The 25,381-nt window shown below is 37.3% G+C and overlaps 1 protein-coding gene across 3 annotated transcripts in view; it reads left to right on the forward strand.

The window, feature by feature from the left end:
* cacnb1 (calcium channel, voltage-dependent, beta 1 subunit) overlaps nucleotides 1-25,381 on the forward strand; it is a 56,524-nt gene that overhangs the window by 6,640 nt on the left and 24,503 nt on the right. For 2 of the 3 annotated variants that reach the window (XM_022203565.2, XM_022203564.2), the window contains exon 2: nucleotides 2,897-2,983. In XM_022203565.2, the coding sequence (XP_022059257.1) occupies nucleotides 2,897-2,983 (87 nt within the window). Of the gene's footprint in view, nucleotides 1-2,896; nucleotides 2,984-13,019; nucleotides 13,175-25,381 lie in introns of those variants that run through there. The other variant, XM_051941021.1, reaches the window with a different exon arrangement.

A 25,381-nucleotide genomic window follows, 5' to 3' on the forward strand; every position in this document is an offset into this window, starting at 1 on the left:
AAATGCGCTACCACTGAGCTATACCCCCTACAGATAAGAAGCACTGGGAGGTCTGTCGATACACAGGAGGAGGTGTGGTTTTAGTGGCTGTTGAAGTATTGGTTTGCACATTTGACTTGTAGCTCGTTTCTCCCACAGTGGCAGGTTTAGATACATTAATCAACTATAACCGACTGTACAGTTAAATGTTGACTTTTTAATAATTTTTCATGTTGTGACTTATTTGTTCACAAAAAAGCAGCTAAATACTTCCATCTAAATGATTCCGTTCATCTTGTCTCAGTATGTCGGCATCAGTAAAACCACTATTGCATGTCAGACTGCAAATTAGCAGCCGATTATTTGTAAAGAAATGTGTTGCAATCCGAATTTAGACCCCAACACTGGGAGACTTAAATGTTAATAGTGATAAATGAGGTGAAGAAGCATAGATATGGGCTTCAAAAAGAGTGAAGTTGTTGTATTGTAGAATTATTGATGAAGGTTCTATGTTCTAAATGACAGTTTTTCATGAAATTATGTTCAACCAACAAGCTACACGGAGTTAGTGAAATTAGCCTTTTGTCTACAATCAGTTATTTTTATTTAGCACTTATTTAATAAGTGGTAAACACAACACATTTTTTTAAGTTGATTGCTTGCAAAAAATTAAATGGCTTCAACTGGTTTCTTTAAAAGGATCTTTTAAGTCTTTTAGAATTACTGTAGTTATGACCACAAATTTTGACAGCTGTTTTTAAAAAAATGAATTGCCTAAATTAGATTTATTTTCATGTAGCTTTTAGGAAATTGATTAATTCAGCAACAAAACTGTAAGGGCATTAACTTCCTTTTTTTATTATTTTGAGCTGTGTATTTGAACACAGGACGTATTGCCGTGAGGAGTGCTGCCTTGAAATGTCCTTTAAATTCTATTAGTTCAACCTGCATGTTTTCACACGCACAGTCTTAACAAAGTGACAAAGCAAAGTATTTAGTTAGTGCATATTAATATTAAGTCTATTCAACGACCAACATTATTTTGTCAACGCAACTCATCAAAATATTGTTTGCAATCTAAGAGGTTTATCTCAATCTATGCATTTAAAGAAGCTGTAATAGTATGTTGAACTGGTTTCATTTTATTTTCCTGCTGACAGTATGTCATATGTTGACTGGTGTTCCTCACCTGTTCAGTTTCGTCTGTCATCCGGTCCTGGTGGTGTTGAGGAGTAAAGTTTGATCCTGTGGCCTCAGAGAGAACAGGAGGTCTGATCTTCTTTCTTTAAGGCCCTCACACGTCGTTCTGTGGAGACCATGAAGCATCTCATTAGTGGATCATTTATATAAACCCATGGAAGGCTGACCCTGACATTATTTCTTCTGCTGGGTGGTGCATTAGTGACAAACTCTTCTATAACTGGGAAGGTGACGTCATAGCTTTGGCTTATGCTTTTGGATGTATTTGGGGTTTGTACTTGGTGTGGGCTTCTTGAATTTACGTCAGAACGTTATTATTAGTCTTTTTGGTTGTTAAAAAAGAAATCAATCATGTTTTCCTGTAATATAATGATTACATAAAATACACTGTAAAAAAAAACTTGGAAAAACAGTGAAAATCATTAAACAATGTTGCAAGAATTATTTCATTTTCAACCACTTTTAAAAAACTGTGACGGTATCAGCAAAATCTGTAAAACTATGATCTTTTTACCAGTTTACACTGAAGCAGTACTGTTATGGTCACATATTGCAATAGGACAAATTGCTATTTGTAAAAATGCATATGTTTGATGTTTTGATATGTTTTCTAAATGGGTATTATCTATAGCTTAACAAACCAGGGAACATTTGTAAAATAGCACTTAAAAATGATTCACCATTCTTTGATCCTGAAGCTACACAACCTTTCTTTCAAATAATGGCAAATATCTCTAAAATATATTCCCTCAGTTAAATGTAGCCCAATGAGTGTGATTTTGCTGTAAAACATAGTAAAAGAACAAATTACTCGCTTGCATAGTTTGGAGCACAATTTAAGGTGCCTGAAGAAAGCAGTTTTTGATGCACCTCTTGTAATGATGTGTTTTTGGAACAAAAAACGGTTCTTCTACACTCTAAAAAGTAACTCCAGTTGCATATTTTCATGTCTTCATTAAATGAGTTGCGTTGTAATAATATAATGATGTTTTTAATGTGTGTAAATTAAACTCAGATTTCTGCTTTAGTGGATTTAAAACTAATTTCAAGTTGAAAAAACTTAATGAAATTGGCTTCAATTAACTTCATTTTTCTTCAGCTTGAATGTAAAGATTTCAGGTCCCCTCTTCTGTCTTAATACTCTTCAGACAGTTAATTAAAACCATATTTGATTGTACAGGGAAAATAATTCGCTCTTATTTTTGCTGCAAACTGTTGCCAGACTCTAGTGTATGACAACGCTATTTTTCTCAGTGTTTTATTGGTGCCATAAACACCTTATCTATTAATTTGTTTCGTATATTTCTCAACCAGCTCTTCTGTTCTCGTGCTTTCATATCCGAGCGACTCCCGATTCCCAACAAATGTGATTATTGGGTATTGTGTTACCATGGCAATGGCGGCTCATAATGTGATGTGTGGCCTCTGCCCAGCCCGGCTGGAACCAGTCGCCAGAGGTCCACCAATCACATTACGAGGTCCCAGTTTGCATCAGAACATGAAAAATGAACAGTAACGAGCACCGAGCATATCTTCTGAGCTCGGCTTCCTCTGTCTGGGACTCGTGCTGCTTTCTGTCTGCCGCTAGCTGACGGCACATGCCACACCAAATGTTAATAACCGCCAGGTTTTCTGAGAAATACGTCGAGATAATTGCACAATTAAACTTTTTCCCTCTTTCTTCCTCCCCTCTGCCCTCTGTCCTCTTGTCTTTCAGGGAAAGTACGCCAAGAGGAAGAGCCGGTTCAAGCGCTCGGATGGAAGCACCTCCTCTGACACCACCTCCAACAGCTTCGTCCGACAGGTAACGTTTCACATTTAATCCTCGCCGCCGACCGCTAATCAGGGCACCAGACTCGGCCTCAGCTTTCCTCTAATCTTATTTAATGAATACTAAGTTTAATGGAGTCAAAGAGAGGACTTTTAATGCGGCTACTTATCATCGTGAGCACAGTTGAGCTTCAAATTAGTTTGATGTCTCTGCAGATGTGTGTTGTAGCTGAATATGTTCCTTATATTCCACTACAGATTACACAAATGACCTAAGAAATCTTTGCACTTCAGCTGAAATAAGTAGTTTGTTAATCAAACAGTTGATGTATTTGTGTTTTCAACAAAACATGCCACTACAAGACCTTTTGACTTTCATTCAAACAGGATTTCTTTAATCATGAATGCAATCATCAAGCTCACTGATGCATACAAATCCAAATTTGTTTAATTTATTGGTGGATATATAACAAATGAATAAATTAATCAATTTCTCATCAGAATAGTTGATGATTAATAGTTGCAGCTCCACCACATACAGCATGATGCATCTTAGTACATTTTTTTGTAACAATGCATAAAATGTGTCCATTTTACACTCCACAATGTTCTACAAGCTTTACAAGTTAAAAGCAATTCAGTTAAGAAGCAAATGTTGCTAGTAGAACATTCTGGAAATCGTTCAGAAGGCATCTGTTAACCATCTAAACCCTAGAACTTACTGTCAAGTTTGAAAGGCATGTTATATATATATATATATATATATATATATATATATATATATATTTTAAAAATCTGTAAAATGATATCTTTTAGCAGAGCCAGAATCTGTAAAAACTGAATAAAAATTATAGATTTTTATTATCCTAATGGTCCTTGAACTAATAATCTGTGATGTGCCTTTGCTTTGCTAAAATTAGCCAAATCTAAGCTTAAAATTGTGTTATTTATGTTCAAATAACTTTACATGTCTCATTTAAAAATACAGCAAAATAATCTGTAAGATTCTGTAAAAGAGAAAAAATTCTGTGTTCCTCGGTACAACTATGAAGCCATGAGTGACTCAGCTGTGACTGACAGTCGTGTGACAAAAATTCAGGAACTTTTCAGCTGAACTGCAGGCAGTGTGGAAACAAATTAAAAATGTAAAAGGCAAAATATCTATAGTATGTAGAGTCACCGTTCAGTTTTCCAGTGTTGGCAACACCTGTGGGCAAATGTTCTACTTGTGGAGTCCGCTTTCATTTTTTTTTTTTTTTTTGGTGAAATATGTAGTCAAAGAAATGTGACTTTGTTTTATTTGCTTTTGAAAATTATGATTTCTTTCATTTTAATTCTGTCAAATTGCACAACAAACATTTTTGAGTTCTCTCTTCGTCTTCGTGGTTGTTGAGTTTCCATTCAGGTGCAGGACTTTATGTTGCAGTAAAAAAAATAATGCAACAGGAGCAAAAGAAACACCCAGAAACTGCTTAAAGTCCTTATTCCAGATTAATACAAATCAACTTTTAATTTCTAGCATTTAGGTTGCTGCAGGTTGAGCCCAGGTGCTCAAATCAATATGCAAATACAGCAATTATAAGATGAATAAGAGGCTTATCCTCCAAAAAAAACCCAAAACTTTTCAAGCAGAACATTCATCTCACTGTTGAGTTTAAGAGGTTTCATTTTCCTCTCTATCATTACCGAGTCAGTTTTCATCGTAGATTGTTGACTCCGTAGATAATCTGAGCATCCGAACCCTTTATTTTCTTGTCTTTAAACGAGGCTCGTCTCTTCTCTCGTCACCCTGATCGTGTCACAGGCAGCCCACAGACTGAACACGCTGCGGTGGCTTTGATAACATCGGCAGTAACAACAGTAAACCCCCTGCGACTGCCGCTACGCACAGCTTTTATTGTCTGAGATTCCTCCGAGGGGCCGGCGGTGATATAACCCAATCCCTCAGGTGTTTTAGATCTAATCCCAGCTGACCCTGACCCGCCCACAGGAGGTTTAACTCAGTCAATCAGCGCATTTATGGGACCAGAAGATTCATTTTCCTGCGAAGAATAGATTCTGAAATGCATAAATGTCGAGGAGTTTTCGTATCAGACATCACACCCTCGTGACCTCTCGCACGACATTCATCAAAACCGAAGCTAAACGACTCCCTCTTTTCAACCTGACCTCTTCGTCGGGAAGAGGAAGTGCTGTGATCCGCGCTGAATGACATTTACCTGTTCGGTGCTGCCGTTGCTTTAGGAGAAAAACTAAAAAAATTCCCACCGCTGTCGGGAGCTGAACTCTCCCGTGTTATCTAAAGGTTGCTGCATCCTCCTCCTCCGGCCAACACCTTCATTAACTCGGGGACTCGAGGAGGTGAAGGGCCACCTGCAGGTTCACTGGAAATAAAATAAAATATTTAAAAAAAAAAATCTGGGAAAAGTTTGAAGTTTGACAAATGCAATCAAAGACTTAAAATAACACATAATGTTGTGAAAATAATGGATATGGATTTTTTTTTTAGCAAATTTAAATACAATAAGAGAAAATAAAATTAAAAATTTGTAGAAATATTTATTTTGATGTGTACAGTTTTGGTCTCTTTGTCACAGTAAACATGTAATTTATGTGAATCATTAGAATTTTCTCTGATTTTTTTTTTTATGAACAAATTAGGGTTTCCATATTAATATACAGTAGAAATATTGTCATTTTGCATTTCAACATTGTGAAAATACAGATTTTTGACGTGGACGTTATTTATAGTGTCAGCCTTTTTATGGTTAATGTTTCAATTATTATTTTTTTATCTGGGAAACAAAATGGACAAATCTGGAAACAAAAACTGTAAATTGTTTGAAAAATTCCAGTTAAAAATTATCAAAGAACTCCTTTTTTTCCAGTCTAGGTTGGATCAAACATTTCTCACCGTCTATAAGGAGCCCAGCACCTGCAGTGAGGAAGATTTAAAGCGTCCTCACATAAATATGTTCTCCTGTCTAATGCTGTTGAGCGTTTCACTCATCAAGGCTGCAGTAGGAGGATTTTATTCCATTTTTTACGGTGAAAATGCTTCACAAATTCTAAAAACTGATGCAGCAGCTCGGCTGTTGAATGTATGGAGGATTTCTGAGCGATTTCACACATGTACGCAATTTCTGTGAACGAAAAATTGCAGAAAAAGAAGCTTCCAGGCACCTTTTGTAGGGTTTTTGTTTTCTATGTACATCCAGCGTTGAAGTGAAAGCGGAGCCCTGTATAGGCTTTACAGTCTCACACACACCTACGCATGCGCGCACACACACACATGCGCGCACGCAAACGCACGAGGAGCCACAATCAGCCGACGGTGGAGCTGGCTGGTACACTCGGCCTGGTTTCCATGGCAACGGGGCTGCTGAATCTCCCCCTGTGTGCAGGCGCAGTGGGATGGAGGATGTTTCGATGGGTTTGTGTTTGTTCCTGTGTGTGTGTGTGTGTGTGTGTCGAGTTAAACAAAAACACACAATCCGTCTTCGTTGTGTGCGTGAAAGCAGCCAGAGACTGTCTGCTGCTGCTGTAGCTCCAGTTCTGTGTTCTAAAGCTGTCAGTAGAAAAAAACATGTTATTTTTTTTTAAACTGTAATATTCCTATTTAGCTTTGTGGAACAGCTGATGTAACCAACAGGTAGAAAAGACGCACATGAAGACGACAGCGTTGCGATAAATCCTCATGTTGTCATGATGAACACCTCCGAAGGACGACGCTCACAAAGAAAATCCTTCAGAAGACCTGAAGGCTGCACCTGCTGCTCATCCACAAAACACACAGTCTAGACTCGTAAAAAACACACATCTATATCTGTAACCGTCAGGCAAAACTAAAAGGAACTTTTTGAATTAAAAACAATGTTTAAAAAAAGCTGCTTTGGAGTGAGTAAGGGTGGTGATATAGTCCACATGGCAAGACAAGATAACAGAAAATAAGAAGCAAAAAAACTAAACCAGGAGTGCAATCCTATATTCAGAATAAAAGTTTTTAAAGGTTTTTTTATTTGACAGATATTTGTCGTGATTTGAAAGAAACATTAGTCCTTTTCACACAAACAGTTATTTGTTCTTTTATAATGTGTGACCATAAAATTACAAATTTCCTGTATTTAAATCTAAACATCTAAACAAATATTATTTTCAGATAACATTACAATATTCCAATTTTTTTGTTAGTTTTTTTACATAATAATATATATATTTTTTTACACTTACACCAGATTTTGACAGATTTGTCTTTTTCTAATTCATTTTTTTTTTAATGGCACCAGTTGGCCACAAAAAAAAAAAAGATATCAAATGTCCTGACACAGTCTGTCAGATGCAGTACTCTGAAAACACCAGGTTGTCTTGCTACATCTGGTCGCCTTCTGCAGTTTGTAATCCGGCGTGTTTTTCTGCCCGTTCTGACCCATAATCCTCTGCAGATCAACAGATCCGTCACAGAGAGTCTCGCTCGAGTGACAAAAGCTTCAGCTGCGGAGAAAACACACAAACTGAGACAAATATACGAGTGGATCGAAAAGTTCAGAGACTGCACCTGTAAAATACAAAGAAAAATGTAAAAAAGACCAAAACCAATGCTCTGTTCTGGTCCATTTATCACCAACATGTTCATTTATTCTGCAGAAAGCGACCCTTGCTCACCAAATTTATATTTCAAGATTAGATGTTTCTCTTGGGCGACTTTAGAATAATGCAGGAAGATGAATATTTTACACGCAGCGTTAATGTAACAGGATATCTGAGCTGCTGAAGAGCAAACAACTGAACTCTACATTATGGGATGTTGAGTGCTGAGATGCACCAATTAGAGAAAACAGCCTCATTTATTAACACATGTTTAGGAGACCAAGAGGCAACAAATGTTTGTAATGCAACCTGAAACATGCGGATAGTTTCAGCATGTTTGACTCAAGAAACACAAATTCAGTCTGCAAATCCTGCGTACAAACACATATTATATGTGCATATTAGAGCTGCAGGATATAAACGTTTGTCATTTTGGGACTTATTTGTGTCATTTTGTCAAATTTTTTATTGTTTTTGTGTTTCATTTGTGTCATTTTGCGACTCATTTTTGGACATTTAGTTTCTCGTTTGTGTTCATTTTGTCGAATATTTCGTTTATGTGTCATTTATTACGCTTTGCTTTTGTCATGTCGTGACTCTTCAGTATCTTTTTTTTGTCTTGTTTTTGTCTTGTTTGTCAGTTTTATCTGTTTTTTATGTCTCATTTATCATATTTTGTCGTTTAGTGTCTTGTTTTTGTCGTTTTGTGTCCTGCTTTTGTCATTTTGTGTCTCGTTTTTGTCATTTTATGTCTTGTTTTCGCCGTTTCGTGTCTTGTTTGTGTTGATGTTGTCTAGTTTTTGTTTTTTGTCTGGTTTTGTTAGTGTCTCTGTGACAGTTTTGTTCCCTTTCTATCATTCTGTGTATTGTTTTTTCATGTGGTGACCTTGCTTGTTTTTTGTCATTTGGTGTCTTGTTTGTGTTATGTTGTGTAATTGTTCTTTTATGTCATTTATCATGTTTTGCTTTTGTCATATTGTGACTTGTCTTTTTTTGTCTTGTTTGTGACGTTTTGTGTCTTGCTTTTGACGTGTTATGACTCGTTTTTGTCGTTTTTTTGGTCTTGTTTTTGTATTGACCAAAACCCAAGTCCTCTGTTGGCAGAATCTTGCAATTGTTGGAGCAACACAGCTGAATAGTAGGGCTGGCCCGAATAGTGGTTTCTGGCCTCCGAATATTCAGGCCCTATTAAAGACGAATATCCGGATATTCGTTCCACCCCGTAACATCCAACACGGTCTCACGGGGATTCGTGAAACTGTCACGTCAGTTTTTGTTTCGGTTTCGTGCGCACCAACACGATGTCGTCATGTTTTTCGTGCCGCTCACCACGAGCGAAACCCGCTGTGGTAATCACATCTGAAAGTGGTTTATACCGGCGGATTCATGACGATTTAAGCTGTCCATTGGCGTTTGCGGCCGCCGCCGCGGCCGCTGCTGTGGACGGATGTCTGGCGGCCGCAATGGCGGCGGCGGCGGCGGCCGCAAACGCCGATGGACAGCTTAAATCGTCATGAATCCGCCGAATTTGCATAGGAATTTAAAGAATGTCCGGCGGCCGAAGCGGCGGCCGCAGTGGCGGCCGCAAACACCGATGGACAGCTTAGATCGTCATGAATCCGCCGGTATAAACCACTTTCAGATGTGATTACCACAGCGGGTTTCGCTCGTGGTGAGCGGCACGAAAAACATGACGACATCGTGTTGGTGTGCACGAAACCGAAACAAAAACTGACGTGACAGTTTCACGAATCCCCGTGAGACCGGGCTGTAACATCCGACCGGGGGGGGGCGCGGCGGCTGTGGAGACGGCGGAGACGGCCCGAATATTTGGATTCATTCATGTAGTTCGTGCGGCGGCGCAGCAGCGGTGGCGGCGGGGACGGCCCGAATAGTCGGATCCATTCGTCTGGTCTCCCGGGTCCACATTTTGCCCTCGTTTAGTCTTCAGTTAAACTGAAGAATTCCCAAACAGCAGAGGTCTTCAGCGTCTTGTCTTGTGTTTATGCAATGAAGTGAAGCATGACGTCAGAGTCGGCAGCCACCCGGCCATTCGGGTGGTGTTTACAAACACGACTGGAGGAGCCGAAATGAGCCGAAGAACACGGCGGGATGAGCCGAAGGCGCAGGGAAGAGACGAGCTCGAATATTTTCGTCTGGGGGGAGGAGGGGGTGATCACATCGACATATGTGTATATGTTATAGACATATGTGTATATGTTTATGTGATCACAGGACGAGATGAGCCGATGTGGGCAGAAGGCGGAGGGAAGACAGTAACGCTGCATATTCTTTCCGCCCGGTGACGTCCGACGGCGGGGGGGGGGGGGGGGGGGCGAATATTCGGATACCAAAATTAATATCCGGATGGTGCTGTAGCGAACGAATATTCGGATATTCGGGATATTTGGGTCCAGCCCTACCATGTAAATCACAAATCTCTGCCATCAAAGCCAAATCTGAATGTTTCCAAAGACGAGAACCATTTTGGATGTCTTTGCTTGTGTTATACCACATGAGAAAGATTCCAAACACTTTTTTTCTGCTTTTTTAAAACGAATTATTGTATTTCATGCAGTTGCACTCCCCTGCAAAATGACCCCAATCACTCTACCAATATTAATTTCTTCTGAGTAGAGTTATTCAGATCATCTGTGTACAGTTCAGAGAAAAACACAAAATCGCAAAGTCAGTTTTTTCCAGTGATGTGCTGCTCTAGTACACTTCATCTCTTTCTGTCCTAATTTTCTGTCATCTCTAGTGTGACATCTACTGAAGGCCAAACAGTTTCTGGACATTTTTCCTCACTGTGGGCTCAGTTTTTACTACAGTCTAAAGTCCTGCGCAGCGATGCAAACAGAAAAACCACAAAGAATGAGACAGATCTCAGAAATGTCTTCTGTGTAGAATGACTGAAAATTAAATTAATCATAAAAAGAGTTAAGTGGTGTATAGATGAATGGATGGATGGATTCAACTTGTACAACATTTTTCAAGTTTCCACAAGTGTTACCAATACTGTAAAAAAAAAAATAAAATAAAAAAATAGCGACTCTAAACGCTATTTTACAAATTTTAACATTTTGGATTTGTTTGCATATGTGACTCCAATCAGTTCTGTGTTTAGCTCAGCTGAAAAATATCTGAATTTTTCTGATATGACTACAGCTCACAGCTGAGTCACTCAAGGCTTCCCAGTTGAAGCCTTGAGTTCCAGAATTTTTTGTTTTTTACAGAATCTGGTTAAAACAAGCTATTTATTTTTGGTGAATTGATGATGAAATGAAATATCAAGATTTAAGCTCAGCTTTGTCACAGATGAGTAGTTAAAGGAACATCCGAAAGTCGGGAAATCCGAATCTTCTATTAATTTTTATAGCTTTGGGTGTTAGAAATGGTGTTATTTAAGTTTTTCTTTTAAGATAGCATGCTAATCTAATCTTAAGAGGTGTAATTTATGTGTGAAAATATGTGTAAAAAGAAGGCTTTCCGCACTCATTAGAGAAGCATTTTAGAAACTGAACAAATCGACGAGAGCATGAAGAACCTTTAATCTCCTCATATAAGCCCAGGTTTGGTGTTCGGATCCTGTAGGAAGTCCATGAATCCCATTAGAGTCCCTTAATTTTTATTTCCCTTCATCAGCTAACTGTGATGTCATCAGTTAGAAAGACAACAGAGGAAGAGCAGGTGGTTTGTAGCCATGAAGAAGAACCTTCATAGTGTCAGAGGTCGCCCTCTAGTGGACACATTAGACCTTATATTACCAAAACCACCACCTACAACTACAACCACCTCCTGTAATATCCAAAATATTAATTTTGTAACTGCCACAGAAGAAGTAAACACAATATTTATGTACTGCTACTTGTATTCACCAGCATTTTCCAGTATTTTTAAAGCGTTACTATTGTAATTTACTTCAATTAATTACTGCATAACTTACAAATATCGCTCTGCAATTAATATTGATAAAATTTACCTGTAGCTTTGTGTCTCGCTAGTGTCATTTGATTTGTCTTTTTTTGTGTTTCTTTGACAGTTTTCTCCTGTTTCTCATTTTGTAATTTCTTCTCATTTTTGCCCTGTTTTGTGTCTCAGTTTTAGCCTGTCTTGTGTGTTGTTTTTGTAGTTCTCATTGTTGGATTTTGTGTCTCATTGATGTCATTCGATGTTTTATTTTTATTTTGTGTGTCTTTTGTCTCGTTTCTGCTGTTTTGTGTCTCGTTTTTGTCATATTGTGTCTTGATTTTTATATTTTTTGTCTTGTTTGCCTCGTTTTGTCTCATTTGTCATTTTGTGTGTTATTTGTGTCACTGAAAGTTTTTTTTTTTTTTGAGCCGTTTATAGTGTTTTCTTTGTGTTTTGTCATTTCTGCCATTTTGTGTCTCGTTTTTGTCACATTGTGTCTTGATTTTGTAGTTGTAGGTTGTGTTTGTCTGGTTCTTGGGTCTCATTTATCTCAGTTTGTGTCTTGTTTTAATCATTTTGTGTCACTGAAAGTTTTGTTTTTAGTTTGTATCCTGTCTATGAAGTTTTGTGTCATGTGTTTCTTATTTTATATGTTGCGTCTCGTTTGTGTCACTAAAAGCTTTATTTTAATTTTGTGTGTCGTTTATGAAGTTTTCTTTGTGTTTTGTCTAATTTCTGCCATTTTGTGTCTTCTTTTGTGTGCCATTTTTGAGGTTTTGTTTCATTTGTCATTTTTTTTTCATTTCTGTTTGATTTTTCTTTTTTGTATTGTGTTGTTTTACATCTTTTGCTCAGTTCACACAGTCAGATTTCGCAGTGTTTATCTGTGTTTTGGACAAACAGTACATTTTTGTTAGAACTTGGCTGTACTTTTCTAGTATTTTATCACAGCGTAGTTTGTCTGTTCACGGTTTTGGAGCCGTAACTGTTCAACAGATACTTCAAAGGCTCAAGTCATCAAGCGCCAGTTGCTTCAAAGCCCAGATCGATGCGCTTCATGTCCTCGATTCTCTGCTTTCTGCTGACTCCCCCTCGCTCATATGCATATTAATCCCTCCTCTGATAGCCTTTTTCCGGCAGATTGACAGAGAGCCGGAGAGGGTTTTGGGAAGAATGAGGTGAGGACGGCAGCAGAGAGAAGAGAAGGGATGGAGGGGAGGGGGTTTCCCTGGGCACTGCCCCACTCGCCTCTCACGTCAGCTGGGGCATTGAATGGCTGACGGCTGCATACCGAGCCTCCTTCTGGGTCTCAGTGCGTTCGCGTCCCTGTTTCTGCCCCGGCCGGTGGCTAAATATATTTCCCCAGTTTGCAAATGTAGCACAAGTCCTGCAACCCGACCCCCCCGGCCGGCTCGGGCTCCCTTCCTCTGCTCAGGGTTCACGTTCCTCCGGGTTGTGGAGGCGCTGGGTGGGTGGGGGGGCGGTGGGCGTTAGGAGGTTAAGGGAGCTGCTCGGCCGGTTTCACACACACACACACACACACACACACACACTCACACTCTTACACACTCATGCACTTGTCGAGCTCGCAGCAGCCACACACTCGCTGACACACATATACACATCATCGGTGTGTCTGTGGATTGTGGCGTTGCCCCCTGGTTTGCCGTGGTGTGGTGGCAAACGAGGTATGGAGAGGACCGAGAGGATCCAAAGGCCCGTCGTGGTAAGAATCCCGATAAATCCACCTTGTGTGCACTTTCTTTTCTCTGCTTGTTGTGCAAAGTGTTTGTGTGCGTGGAGTTTTTAGAAGTTTCAAGTAGAAGTCGTCCCGATAGCGCCGCACCTCCCGGCTCGCTGCCCCTCTTCATTCCATTTTGGGCCGCAGCTGCTGGAAAGGCGCTGTGTTTTTAATTAGACCTCCAGCGCTGCCGCTCTGTGCTGCTATGTGAAGCCTCCTGCCCAGAGCTGTGGCCATTTCTGGGGGCTTCCGTCACTGCTGCCCCCCTGCCTCACTCAGGCCTGCGCTGGAGGTTGGTTCGGAGACGCTTGGAGTCCAGAATATGTGGACAAACCTCGTCTGTTTCAAGATTTTAAGTGTTGGCTGAGCTTCCTTTAGGGTTGGGCGATAATGAAACTTTATCTTTTTGAAGTGTTTGAGGTATTTGTTCCTCTATTTAGTTGTTTTTTAAATTTATTAGGCTTTAAAATATCAAAAAAATGTCTCACCAATTGTCAGAAAACCAAAGATACTGAAAATCTGATATTAAAGTCCACATCTGAGAGGCTAAAACCAATGAATAGTTGCCATTTTAGGTTGGCAAATGTTTTAATTGATTAATAGATAATCTGCCAATCAAACATTGAATAAACGTCACATTAGATCAGCAGAACTGATGATAAACATTACAATTTCACACAGAAAATGATGCATCAGACACAGTTTGTTGCATTAATCATCCGTTTCTTTACCTTTACTTGTATTTCTCTCATTTTATTTGTGTATTTTCACATTTTGCTCTGGAGCAGCTGAGTTTCAGTACGTTTTAAAAGTTTGTTTTGATTGAGGCGAATGTTCACGGCGTTTAATTATGAGCATGATGTATATTATTGTAGGGTTGTAGCGTTGATATTTAAATTAATCAGGCAAATGTATATAATAAATAACACTGCAGTGTCATAACAAATATTTTAATTAGATAAATTATTGTGGGGTGTTTAAATGAATCAGGTAAACTTTTCAGGAAAATTTATATGATAAATAATATGATAGGATGTAGACTTCATTATTTAACTTACTCAGGTAAATTAGTCAAATAAATGTAATTAATAATGGTGTAAGGTCATAATATGAATATTTAAATTAGGCAGTTTTTTTTTTGAAAGTAAAAAATAGGAATAGAATAAAAATTTGTCAGGTAAAGTTATTTAGTATTGTTGGGTGTTACCGATAATATTTAAATAAATCCGATAAACTGGTGAAGTAAATTTATGTAACAAATAATAATATAGGGTTTCAACCTTAATATTTAAATTACTCAGGTAAATTAGTCAAATAAATGTATCTAATTAATGATCTTGTAGGGTCTTATTGCAAATATTTAAATAAGGCAGGTAAATTCAAAAAACAATATATATAAAATAAAAATAGTTAGGTGTGATTGTATAATATTGTAGAGTATTACCAATAATAGTAAAATAAACCAGGTAAACTAGTCAGACAAATATTATAGGATCATAATCTTACTATTAAAATACTAAGAAAAATTAATATAATAAAGAATAGGATCTTAATGTTCAAGTTATTCATGTAAATTAATCAGGTAAATTTGCATCATAAAAAGGTTTGTAAGGTTTTAACCTTAATATTTATATGAGGTAAACTATCCCGGTAAATGCATGTAATGGGTATTATTGTAGGCCTTTAAAGTGAATGTTTTAATTGGAAATTTATATAATATTATGTGGTCTTACCCATAGTATTTAAGCTTGAGGTTAATCTTTTATTTTTAATGTGCAGTATGAATAGCAATGACTTAACTGTGACAAGATTAGCATATTTTACAAAAGAAGTTTTACGTATTTTGCCTGAAATAAGATGCCAAGAGAAACACTGAATAAACTCAGTTATTCTTTTAATATCTCCTTTAATTATAATGAAATGCTGCTTTAAGCTAGGTATTCTGAACTCGTCGGGAGGATTTAATTGTTGCTGTTGGATTCCCTGGTTCTCCTGCTTGTGAAAACGGGACTTTCCGGTGAGTTCGCTCCATGACTCATCTTTCTGGTCATCTCCGTGCTGGTTGCCATGACGCCGTGGTGACAGAGGAGAGGAATACGTCCATTTACAGCCAGCGACCTCCAGCTGCAGACGGGAAATCTGTCGTCCGTGAATCCCCAGTTTGCACGTCAGTCCTGAGAGACATCCGTTGTGCCTCTTCACCTTTTGTTCCGTCTTTACCTGAGTTCATCTAAGTGTGATATAAATACTCGGCTGTATTCCGGTCGGTCCTCGGCCGTCTGAAACGTCGTGTTCTTCTTCTTGTTTGAAGCATTTGATGGCTGATTCCCCCTGAGGAGACTCTGAGATAAAGCAAATAGAAAAAGGATATTTAATGTTCTTACTTTGGTGACTCTCACATCATCTGAGCTGATAAGATGTTTTTATCTGTTTAATTATCAGGGCAGGGTTGCAGCGAGTGTTGGCTCTCTGATGGTAATCACTTCTTAGTCATGCTGAAGTCTGGAAACACCCGCTGGATGCTGCTGCTGCTGTTTGTGGCAACAACAGATTAAGATGTTTGACCTCTTCTCTGTAACTGAGACATTCAAAAGCTGTGGAAATGACTGCAAAAGCTCTCAGTTAATTACAGTTCAACAGTGTCATTTTGTGGCCATGTATTGTAAAATAACAAATTAGTCTTTATTAATGATACATATTTTTGATGAGGATGTTATGTACAGTTATGGCTAGTTTATGTTTTAATGTTTGTTTGTTTTTTTTAGTTAACATGTAAAATACAAATTTCTGTAATTTTACTAGAAATCTATAATTTAACAAAGTAGGGAAAATAACTTTTAGAAGTAGGAGTTACCACTTTTCACTCCTTAATATACATTTTTCTTGTAAATAACAACAAAGATATGAAAAAAATGTTCTTTGCTAAATTAAATACAATAAAATATTGTAAATTAATATCTGAAATAGGGTAAGATAAACTAAGCAGGTAAATGCATGCAGTAGATATTTTTGTAGGATCTTAGAATTAATATTTTAATTAGAGAGGTGAATTAATACTGATTTTTGATGAGGACATTATTTACAGCTATGGCTAGTTTTTTTTTCTTTTGTTTTTACAGATAACAGGTAAAAAAAATTTGATTTTACTAGAAATTTGTAATTAACAAAGTAGCGAAAAAACCTTTTAAAAGAAGGATTTACAACTTTTCAGTCCTCATTAAACATATTTTTTTCTTTCAGAAAACAGCAAAGACCTGCAAAAAAATATTATTATTTTTGTTTAATTAAATACAGTAAAAAAAAAGGTAAATTTGCAGTCAAACATCGTAAAAGAACAAATTACTATTTTTAAAAAAATGCTGATTTTTAATATTTACAGTTTGATGCCTTGTTTTATTTCATCGACATTACAAATGATCTTTTTCTTTAATATTTAACATATAACAGAAAATCTGCAAAATATCAGTAAAATATTATTTACCATTTTTCAGTCTTTAATAATCTAAATCATGCTTTTAAAAGGCTGCTAATATTTGTAAAATAATGTTTTTTCGCTCATTTAAATACAGTAAAATAAATTATATTGTAAAACAGAAAATCTAAATTTTCCTCATTTACATATTTTTTTTACAGGTAGTACATAGATTTTTAATTTTTTAGTTTAATATTAATAATTTAACAAAACAAGGAAAACTGTAAAATAAATTTTTTTTAAATTTTGTTTTTAACTTGTGTAATAATTTGCTTTGCCAACTGAATGTTTCTGCACAAGCAAACCTGCCTCCTTCACTCAGAGTCTCCTTTTCGTCCCCAGATTTATTTCTTTGTTTCGTCACAGCTCCAGAAGAAGCAACGTTAACCCATTTCCCTGCTGCAGGGCGACTCTTTTCAGTCCTCATTATTCAAACCACTTGTCTTTTTGCCATCCCGCCCTCGTTCCTTATTCCATTACCCCACCCAACCTCCATTCTGCTGCTCTCTTCTCCCCCTCCACTCCATTTATTCAATATCAACACTAAGGGGGTGTAAATTCATCACGGTGGCAGCCGCCGAGCAGAAAATGGAGGAGAAACAGCCGCTTCATTTGCTGGGTAATTGCAGAAGCTCAACTCCTGCACCTTAGCCCCTCTGCTCCATCTGTGGTGCAAAAGTGCAGCTTAGTTTCTACCAGTTAGGTGCAGAAAAGTTTAAATTTGGGCATTTTATTGGTTAAAAACTCTGTAACTCCGACAGCAAACCCCTCACTGATCACCTGTTGAGGAGCTTCTCTGCTGCTGATTCCCCTTCAGGGTATTTTATTTACTGTATATCTTCTTTCTGTCTCCTCGCTCATGCAGCTCTGCCTGTAATAAAGCTGCAGACACGGTTACTATGGCACTGCGGTCGGCCAATAGGAGAGCGGCTCTGCGGTCACATGACCTGTGGCTATTTTGAACAGGAGCTGTATGTGAAGTGAAGCAAGCAGCTAAATTAGAGGCACAACCCTTTGACACGAGAGAAGAAGAACAAGTAGAGGAGGAGGGAAGGTGGAAGAAGTTTGTTCATTCATTTGTTTGCTTGGTTTATCTGATGAGTTTTAGGGAAGAAACTGTACAGAGAAGTTACTGAGGACACTGTAAACAAAATCCCGCAGAGAAACCGAGAAAATCTGAATGCAAAGATGTAAGAAACAACATGTTAAAAAAACTGTAAAAATTATGAAATCAAACTTAAAATTTTTGACGATAAAATTGTGAAACTTTATAGTCAAAAGTTGTAAAAGAACAAATTAGTAAAATATAATAATATGTACAGATTTTTAACGTAGCGTTTTTTTTTTTACAATTAATGTGTAATGTCTACTTTTCTGAGATATTTCTGAAATTTGAAGTTTTTTTAATCATAAGATATATTTTTCTGTCGAATTATGGCAAATATCTGTTTAAAAGAAGATTTTACAAAACCAGGAAAATCTGTTTAAATAGTATAATGAAAACAAAACAAACAAAAACAATTGCACAGGATTTACCATTTTTTTTAATTCTTAGCAGCCATAATTTTCCTTTCAAAAAATAGCAAATATTTGTAGAGATTATCTGTAATTTAAATTTATTTTATTAATTTAAATGCAGTGAAAATATTGTAATTTCATCGTCAGGTGTAAAATAAACATTTTTTTAATGTGGACATTGTCCTTTTTTTACAGTCAACATGTACACACGTGGACAAAATTGTTGGTACCCCTCAGTTAAAGAAGGAAAAACCCACAATTCTCACTGAAATCACTTGAAACTCACAAAAGTAACAATAAATAAAAATTTATTGAAAATTAAATAATCAAAATCAGCCATCACTTTTGAATTGTTGATTAACATAATTATTTAAAAAAACAAACTAATGAAATAGGGCTGGACAAAAATGATGGTACCCATAACTTAATATTTTGTTGCACAACCTTTTGAGGCAATCACTGCAATTAAACGATTTCTGTATTTGTCAATGAGCGTTCTGCAGCTGTCAACAGGTATTTTGGCCCACTCCTCATGAGCAAACAGCTCCAGTTGTCTCAGGTTTGATGGGTGTCTTCTCCAAATGGCATGTTTCAGCTCCTTCCACATATGTTCAATGGGATTCAGATCTGGGCTCATAGAAGGCCACTTTAGAATAGTCCAACGCTTTTCTCTCAGCCATTCTTGGGTGTTTTTGGCTGTGTGTTTTGGATCGTTGTCCTGTTGGAAGACCCATGACCTGCGACTGAGACCAAACTTTCTGACACTAGGCAGCACATTTCTCTCCAGAATGCCTTGATAGTCTTCAGATTTCATCGTACCTTGCACACTTTCAAGACACCCTGTGCCAGATGCAGCAAAGCAGCCCCAAAACATTACTGAGCCTCCTCCATGTTTCACCGTAGGGACAGTGTTCTTTTCTTCGTATGCTTGGTTTTTGAGTCTATGAACATAGAGTTGATGTGCCTTACCAAAAAGCTCCAGTTTGCTCTCATCTGTCCAAAGGACATTCTCCCAGAAGCTTTGTGGCTTGTCAACATGCATTTTTGCAAATTCCAGTCTGGCTTTTTTATGAGTTTTTTTTCAGCAGTGGTGTCCTCCTTGGTCGTCTCCCGTGAAGTCCACTTTGGCTCAAACAACGACGAATGGTGCGATCTGACACTGATGTACCTTGGCCTTGGAGTTCACCTTTAATTTCTTTGGAGGTTGCTCTGGGCTCTTTGGATACAATTTGAACGATCCGTCTCTTCAATTTGTCATCAATTTTCCTCTTGCGGCCACGTCCAGGGAGGTTGGCTACTGTCCCGTGGGTCTTGAACTTCTGAATAATATGAGCCACTGTTGTCACAGGAACTTCAAGCTGTTTAGAGATGGTCTTATAGCCTTTACCTTTAAGATGTTTGTCTATAATTTTTTTTCGGATGTCCTGGGACAATTCTCTCCTTCGCTTTCTGTTGTCCATGTTCAGTGTGGTACACACCTTTTCACCAAACAGCAGGGTGACTACTTGTCTCCCTTTAAATAGGCAGACTGACTGATTATGAGTTTGGAAACACCTGTGATGTCAATTAAATGACACACCTGAGTTAATCATGTCACTCTGGTCAAATAGTTTTCAATCTTTTATAGAGGTACCATCATTTTTGTCCAGGCCTGTTTCATTAGTTTGTTTTTTTAAATAATTATGTTAATCAACAATTCAAAAGTAATGGCTGTTTTTGATTATTTAATTTTCAATAAATTTTTATTTATTGTTACTTTTGTGAGTTTCAAGTGATTTCAGTGAGAACTGTGGGTTTTTCCTTCTTTAACTGAGGGGTACCAACAATTTTGTCCACGTGTGTAGGTCCCCTTTAACATACAGTTACAGATAAAATTTTTTTTTACCATTTTAGATCTGTTAAACGATTTACCATTTTATACAAAATTTTCATAAATTTCATCTAATAAATTTAATCAATTTCCCTACAAATGACAGTAAATATCTGTAAAAAAAAATGCTTTTGCTCATTTAAATGCTGTAAAAAAAGCGCTATTTTTATGGTCTAATGTAGTAAATGAATAAATTACTAAGTATAAAAATGCGTAAAATCTATAAAATAACGTTTTATTAATAACTTACAATTTTTAAAACGTCAACAGACAAAACATTTTTTCAAATAGTGCAAAATATCTGTAGTAATATAAACGTGTCATTTTACAGTTAAATGTTATTAGATATTGTCTTTGATTTAGCAAAATGCGTAAAATTTGTAAAACACCAGTAAGTTGTTCATAAAATTGCAGCCATAAACTATTAAAAAGTGTTACAGTGCAGTTTCTACTTCGTCTCTCCTCTTGTCGACCTTTATTTCAGATTTTGTGCCTCATTGTTTCCTGAAACGGATGAGTGACTCAGTCTGTCCTTCTATCTTTACATTCTGCTGCATCGCCGGCTGTTGTAGTGAATCTAGAACGTCATTTAAACCTTTTTCTGTGTATAAACCTCCCCGTGATTCCCCATCAGGGTCCGTTAACCTTGTTTGAGGCGGTTCGGCGTCGGGATGCACCTGTTCGCTTCAGAAGATGAGTCAGAGGCGGTCGGCGGGGGCGGCTCTTATTGTCCTCATTAGATGCAGCTCGCCGCTCGCAGGATCGTCCCTCGCTTTGAGCGTCTCAGTAAATGAAACCGGAAGATGGGATGAGGGGGGGAGGATGTGGCTGTCGTCATGGTAACGGGGAGTGTCCACACCAGCGGCTGCGACAGGTGGCGGAGCTAGAATCAACAGTAGCATTTGGTCTTTTCATTTCAGACACGTGGAAGGTAGCAAGAGGAGGATTAATAATCAGGCGTTAACACAAACAGACGCGGCACCAGGTTTTCTCTCTGCGTATATTTACACCTCCAGGCTGGTTGTTGTCTCCAAAATGTGTTTTCTTCACAAAAAGTTTGTTGTTTTTGTTTAGACAAGAAAATTATATTGGTATTTCACACTTATTTCATCGTCACAGTAGAAAACAGACAGAAACCAAGTGAGAAGATATACAATCTGCCATAAAACCCTCAAAAATCAAACTAGAGACATGCGCTGTAATAAAAAAACTACTGTAAAATCTCATTTTCTGTAATTAAAATACAGTTTCTGGCCTTAGTTTGACATAATCTCTATTTATTTTGGCTCTCCAGTGTTTAAAAAGGATCTTTTACGTACATGAGCAAACACAAATAAATCACCTATAAATACAAATTTGCAAAAATGTAATTATTTGCACTAACTAGATTCCTTAAAAAAATAAAATTCTGTGTTTCTCTGCACAACTGGAAAGCCATAAAGGAACCAGCTGCAAACTAGAGTCACCTGACAAAAATTCAGGGAGTTTTTAACCGACCTGGAATGAACTGCAGGCAGTGCTTGCACAGAGCAGATGTGAGATAAAATGGAATTATGGTAACAAATTAAAAATATAAGATCTAAATCAACTTCTAGTCATATCTGTGTTGTTTCTATAGATGTGCAGGACTTTATATTGCAGTGAAAAATGAGTCACAATGAAGAAACACCTGGACCTAATCGTTAAAATATCAAATACCGACTTAAACATACTATGTGTAAGAATGTGAAGCGTTTTGCAGGTATTATTTGCTTTTTCTTACGTGAGAATTCAACACAAACCATCTCAGACTCTCTTGGTGCCCAGCAGCATGAGGACTGATTTTAAAGGACTCCTGAGGAATTACCTCAGTGCTAAAACTGTGCAACGCTAGCTAACGTTAGCTTAGAAATGGATCTAAATAAAACGCAGAGAACCTTTGAGATTCCACTTCAAATTACCAAAACACAACCAAGAATTCAGAGCAGACTTGGGTTTCACATCTGTGTGTTTTTTGAGTCCTGATCCACATGTTTGCTACAAATGAAATTTATTCAAAAAAAGCCCATTTAAAACCAACAAAAACTGGATGACGGACCATGAAACACAGTAAAACACAGTGACTACAAGACAAATCTGAATGAACAATAATAAAATAAAAAGAATACAAAGCTACAACACAATGAGGAATTAAATCGTGGTGTTGAGCTCTACTTGAAGGGAGTTCCAGTGACAAGAAGAGGAAGTAAAATCTGAGCAGATCCAGAGATCCTCTATTTTCATATTTGGATCTCAGAACATCTAGGTTAATCTGTCTGGGTATGAAAATGCAAAAGTTCTGCTAAAGTAACATTAGCCTTTAAATGTAAACAATGCAATCTTAAAATGAACCCTTAATGGACCAAAAAGCTGATGTTATGTGATCACATTTTTATTTGTACTGGTAGAAGCCGCATTTTGCATCCACTTCAGACACTAAGTAGACATCTCCTTTACGCCCACATACAGAGAAAAGTCTAATGGAGTGGTTATAAAGGCAAGAATGACTTAAATCGGTCTTGGATGGAAGTTGTAATTGGAAAAAAAAGCCAGTTTTGATCCCTGATCTGATCTGTCTGCCAAACTTGAAGGAGCTGTCACCGATCACACTGACGTTTTTCTTTAAAGACCGATTGTATGAAGCCTAAAGGCCAAGAGTGGTCTAAATCAGAAGACTTCTCTAACACTAGATGCCATTTTATTATTGTAGTTTGTTATTTAACCCTCCAAACCCTGAGCAGTTTGAGCGTTTATTGCCCCTGTGACATTTTTACTCACTGTGGGCTCATTTTTCACTGCAGTGTAAAATCCTGCAGCTCTTTGGAAACGGTACAAACATGAAGAAGTAGAGAGGACTCTGAAAATGTCTTCTGTGTGGTTAGAATGGCATAAATGACTGGTAAAGAAGTGAATTTTTGTAAAGGTTAATTTTTACAAAAATGGGAAACACTTGGAATCAACATTTATAACATTTTACAACACTGGAAATATAAATGCAGACTCTACATACTATAGAGGTTTGACTTTTCACTTTCTAAACTTGTTTCTGTCCTTGTCTCCACTCTGCTCTGTGTAAACACTGCCTGCAGTTCAGCTGAAAATATTCGGAATTTTTGTCACGTGACTGTTTGATGCAGCTTAGTTACTAATGGGTTCTAAGTCATGCCAAGAGATTCAGATTTTTTTTTAGTTTTGGACAGAATTGTTTAGAGCAAATTGTTTATTTTTGTCTTTTTAAAAAATGAGACAGGGAATACATTTTTTCATCACACATGAAATATTTTAGGACTGTCAGAAGTTTAAAAATATTTTTTCCAGGTTCTGGTTCAAATAATTGCTGTAATTTTGGTGATATGTTTTTTGTAGTTTGATGTGAATTAATAACACAGTTTTAGTCTACAGTGTAGATTTTTTTTGTTTTTTACAGGATCAAGTTATAACCGATGGTTTGTTTGTGACAAATTTCTAATGGAGACATGAAATGAGTGATTTTAGCAAAATATCACAATTTTAGCCATTGATATAGTTATTTATTCTGACAGAAGGAGTTATCACAGGTGAATAGTTTAAGGACTGTCAGAAAGGTGAAAATCTGATTAATTTTTTCTGTTTTTACAGTTTGTTTCTCTGATAAATTGACTAATTTTAGTGGTTTTTTTTGTAAAGACAACCTGCTGGCAGGTGTTCACAGGTGATGTGATGCATTGAACATGTTGGTGTATTTAAAAAAAATTACTGTTCTAAACATGTGTATATTGCTCCAAGTGAAGACTGTTAGTAACAGTTTCATAGTTTAACTGAGGAGTGTAGAAGTTTAGAGCAAATGTTGTATTTTGGTTCACAAATAAAACATTTAGACATGTAGTGACTTTGATAAAATATCACGATTTTCAGTGTAGCTTTTTCTCTTTTTTTATCAGATGTAAGGGCATATCGCAGATGAGTAGTTCAAGGACTGTCAGAAAGTTGAAAATCTGATGTTTTTTTTGTTTTTACAGTTTGTAGCTCTGTAAATGCTCCAAGTTCAGCAGTTTATTTAATAAAACAACTTGCTGACAGGTGCTGCGGGTCACAGGGTTCTCAGTGATGCATTGAACATGTTGATGTACTTGAAAAAAATAATAAAAATAGTGTTATTACTCATCTCCTCCAAACGAAGACTGTTGTTTGTAGCTGAATTACTGATGATTTCATAGTTTAACTGAAGAGTGCAGAAATTTCTATTTATTTTTTTCCCGAATCAGGTTAAAGCAAACATTTGAAGAAATATCACAATTTTAACTTTAGATTTGGTTATTTTTCCAGATTTAATTGCAGATCACACATGAGTAGTTCAAAGACTGTCAGAAAATTGAAAATCTGATGATTTTTTCTGTTTTCACAGTTTGTTTCTCTGATAAATGTTGTAATTTTAGTGATTTTTTTTCTTTTTTGGCAGGTTTTGGAGTTCAGAGAGTTCTCGGTGATGCATTGATTGTTGGTGTACTTTAAAAAAAACAATAAAAATAGCAATTATTACTCATATCCCTTTGGTTTAGGCATCAGAATCTATTCAGTAGAAGCACAGAAGCTCTTGCGCCATTTTGGCTCCGGTACTGAATTAAATTCCAAACAGTTTGCGGCCACAGCGCTGAGATATTTGTTGTAGTGTGTTGTCTGACTACACGTGTGCGGGGAGTTTTTCATCATCATTACATATGGTCGATGTCATCTTTGTGCATTCTCACCTCTATTTTAGAAGCCCACACCTAGTGACTCACTTCTGCTGCCTGGCACATTCAGCTGTCCGCATTCTTGTCAGTACCTCCTACAAAGCGCCAGGCAGCCTGTCAGCTCCAAAAAAAAAAGAAAAAGAAAAGAAACCAGCAACAAGAGAACAAGTGGGATTGTTATATAAATTGAACACTCAAACACTCGCCTCCCTCGCTGCTGCTGCTGCTGGTTTTATTGTGCTGTGGAGTCTGGATGAGGGTCAGCAGGGGAAGAGTCAAGTTACAGTTCATGAGTGCTGGATGTGTTGGAAACTTTAGCCACTTCATGAGAAATTTATATCCTCGCTGATATTATAAACAGTCCTTGGGCCATTTTTTTCTGTCTCTCTGTCCACACTTGACACACCCACACACCGAATCTATTGTGGAAAAAAAGATTTAGCACCTCGGCCGCGGTGGAAATGTCGGCCCGCTTGTTATGCATCCTTTCCACCTCAAATTACACAGAGTCAGCTTTCAGGCGGCTCGAAGGTCAGGGTCACTTCAATGTTTACGTGGGTTTCGCTTCTCGAGGCCGTCGTGACATTAAGATTTCAAAAATA

Source organism: Acanthochromis polyacanthus, chromosome 21 (assembly GCF_021347895.1).
Source record: "Acanthochromis polyacanthus isolate Apoly-LR-REF ecotype Palm Island chromosome 21, KAUST_Apoly_ChrSc, whole genome shotgun sequence".
NCBI lineage: Eukaryota > Metazoa > Chordata > Actinopteri > Pomacentridae > Acanthochromis > Acanthochromis polyacanthus.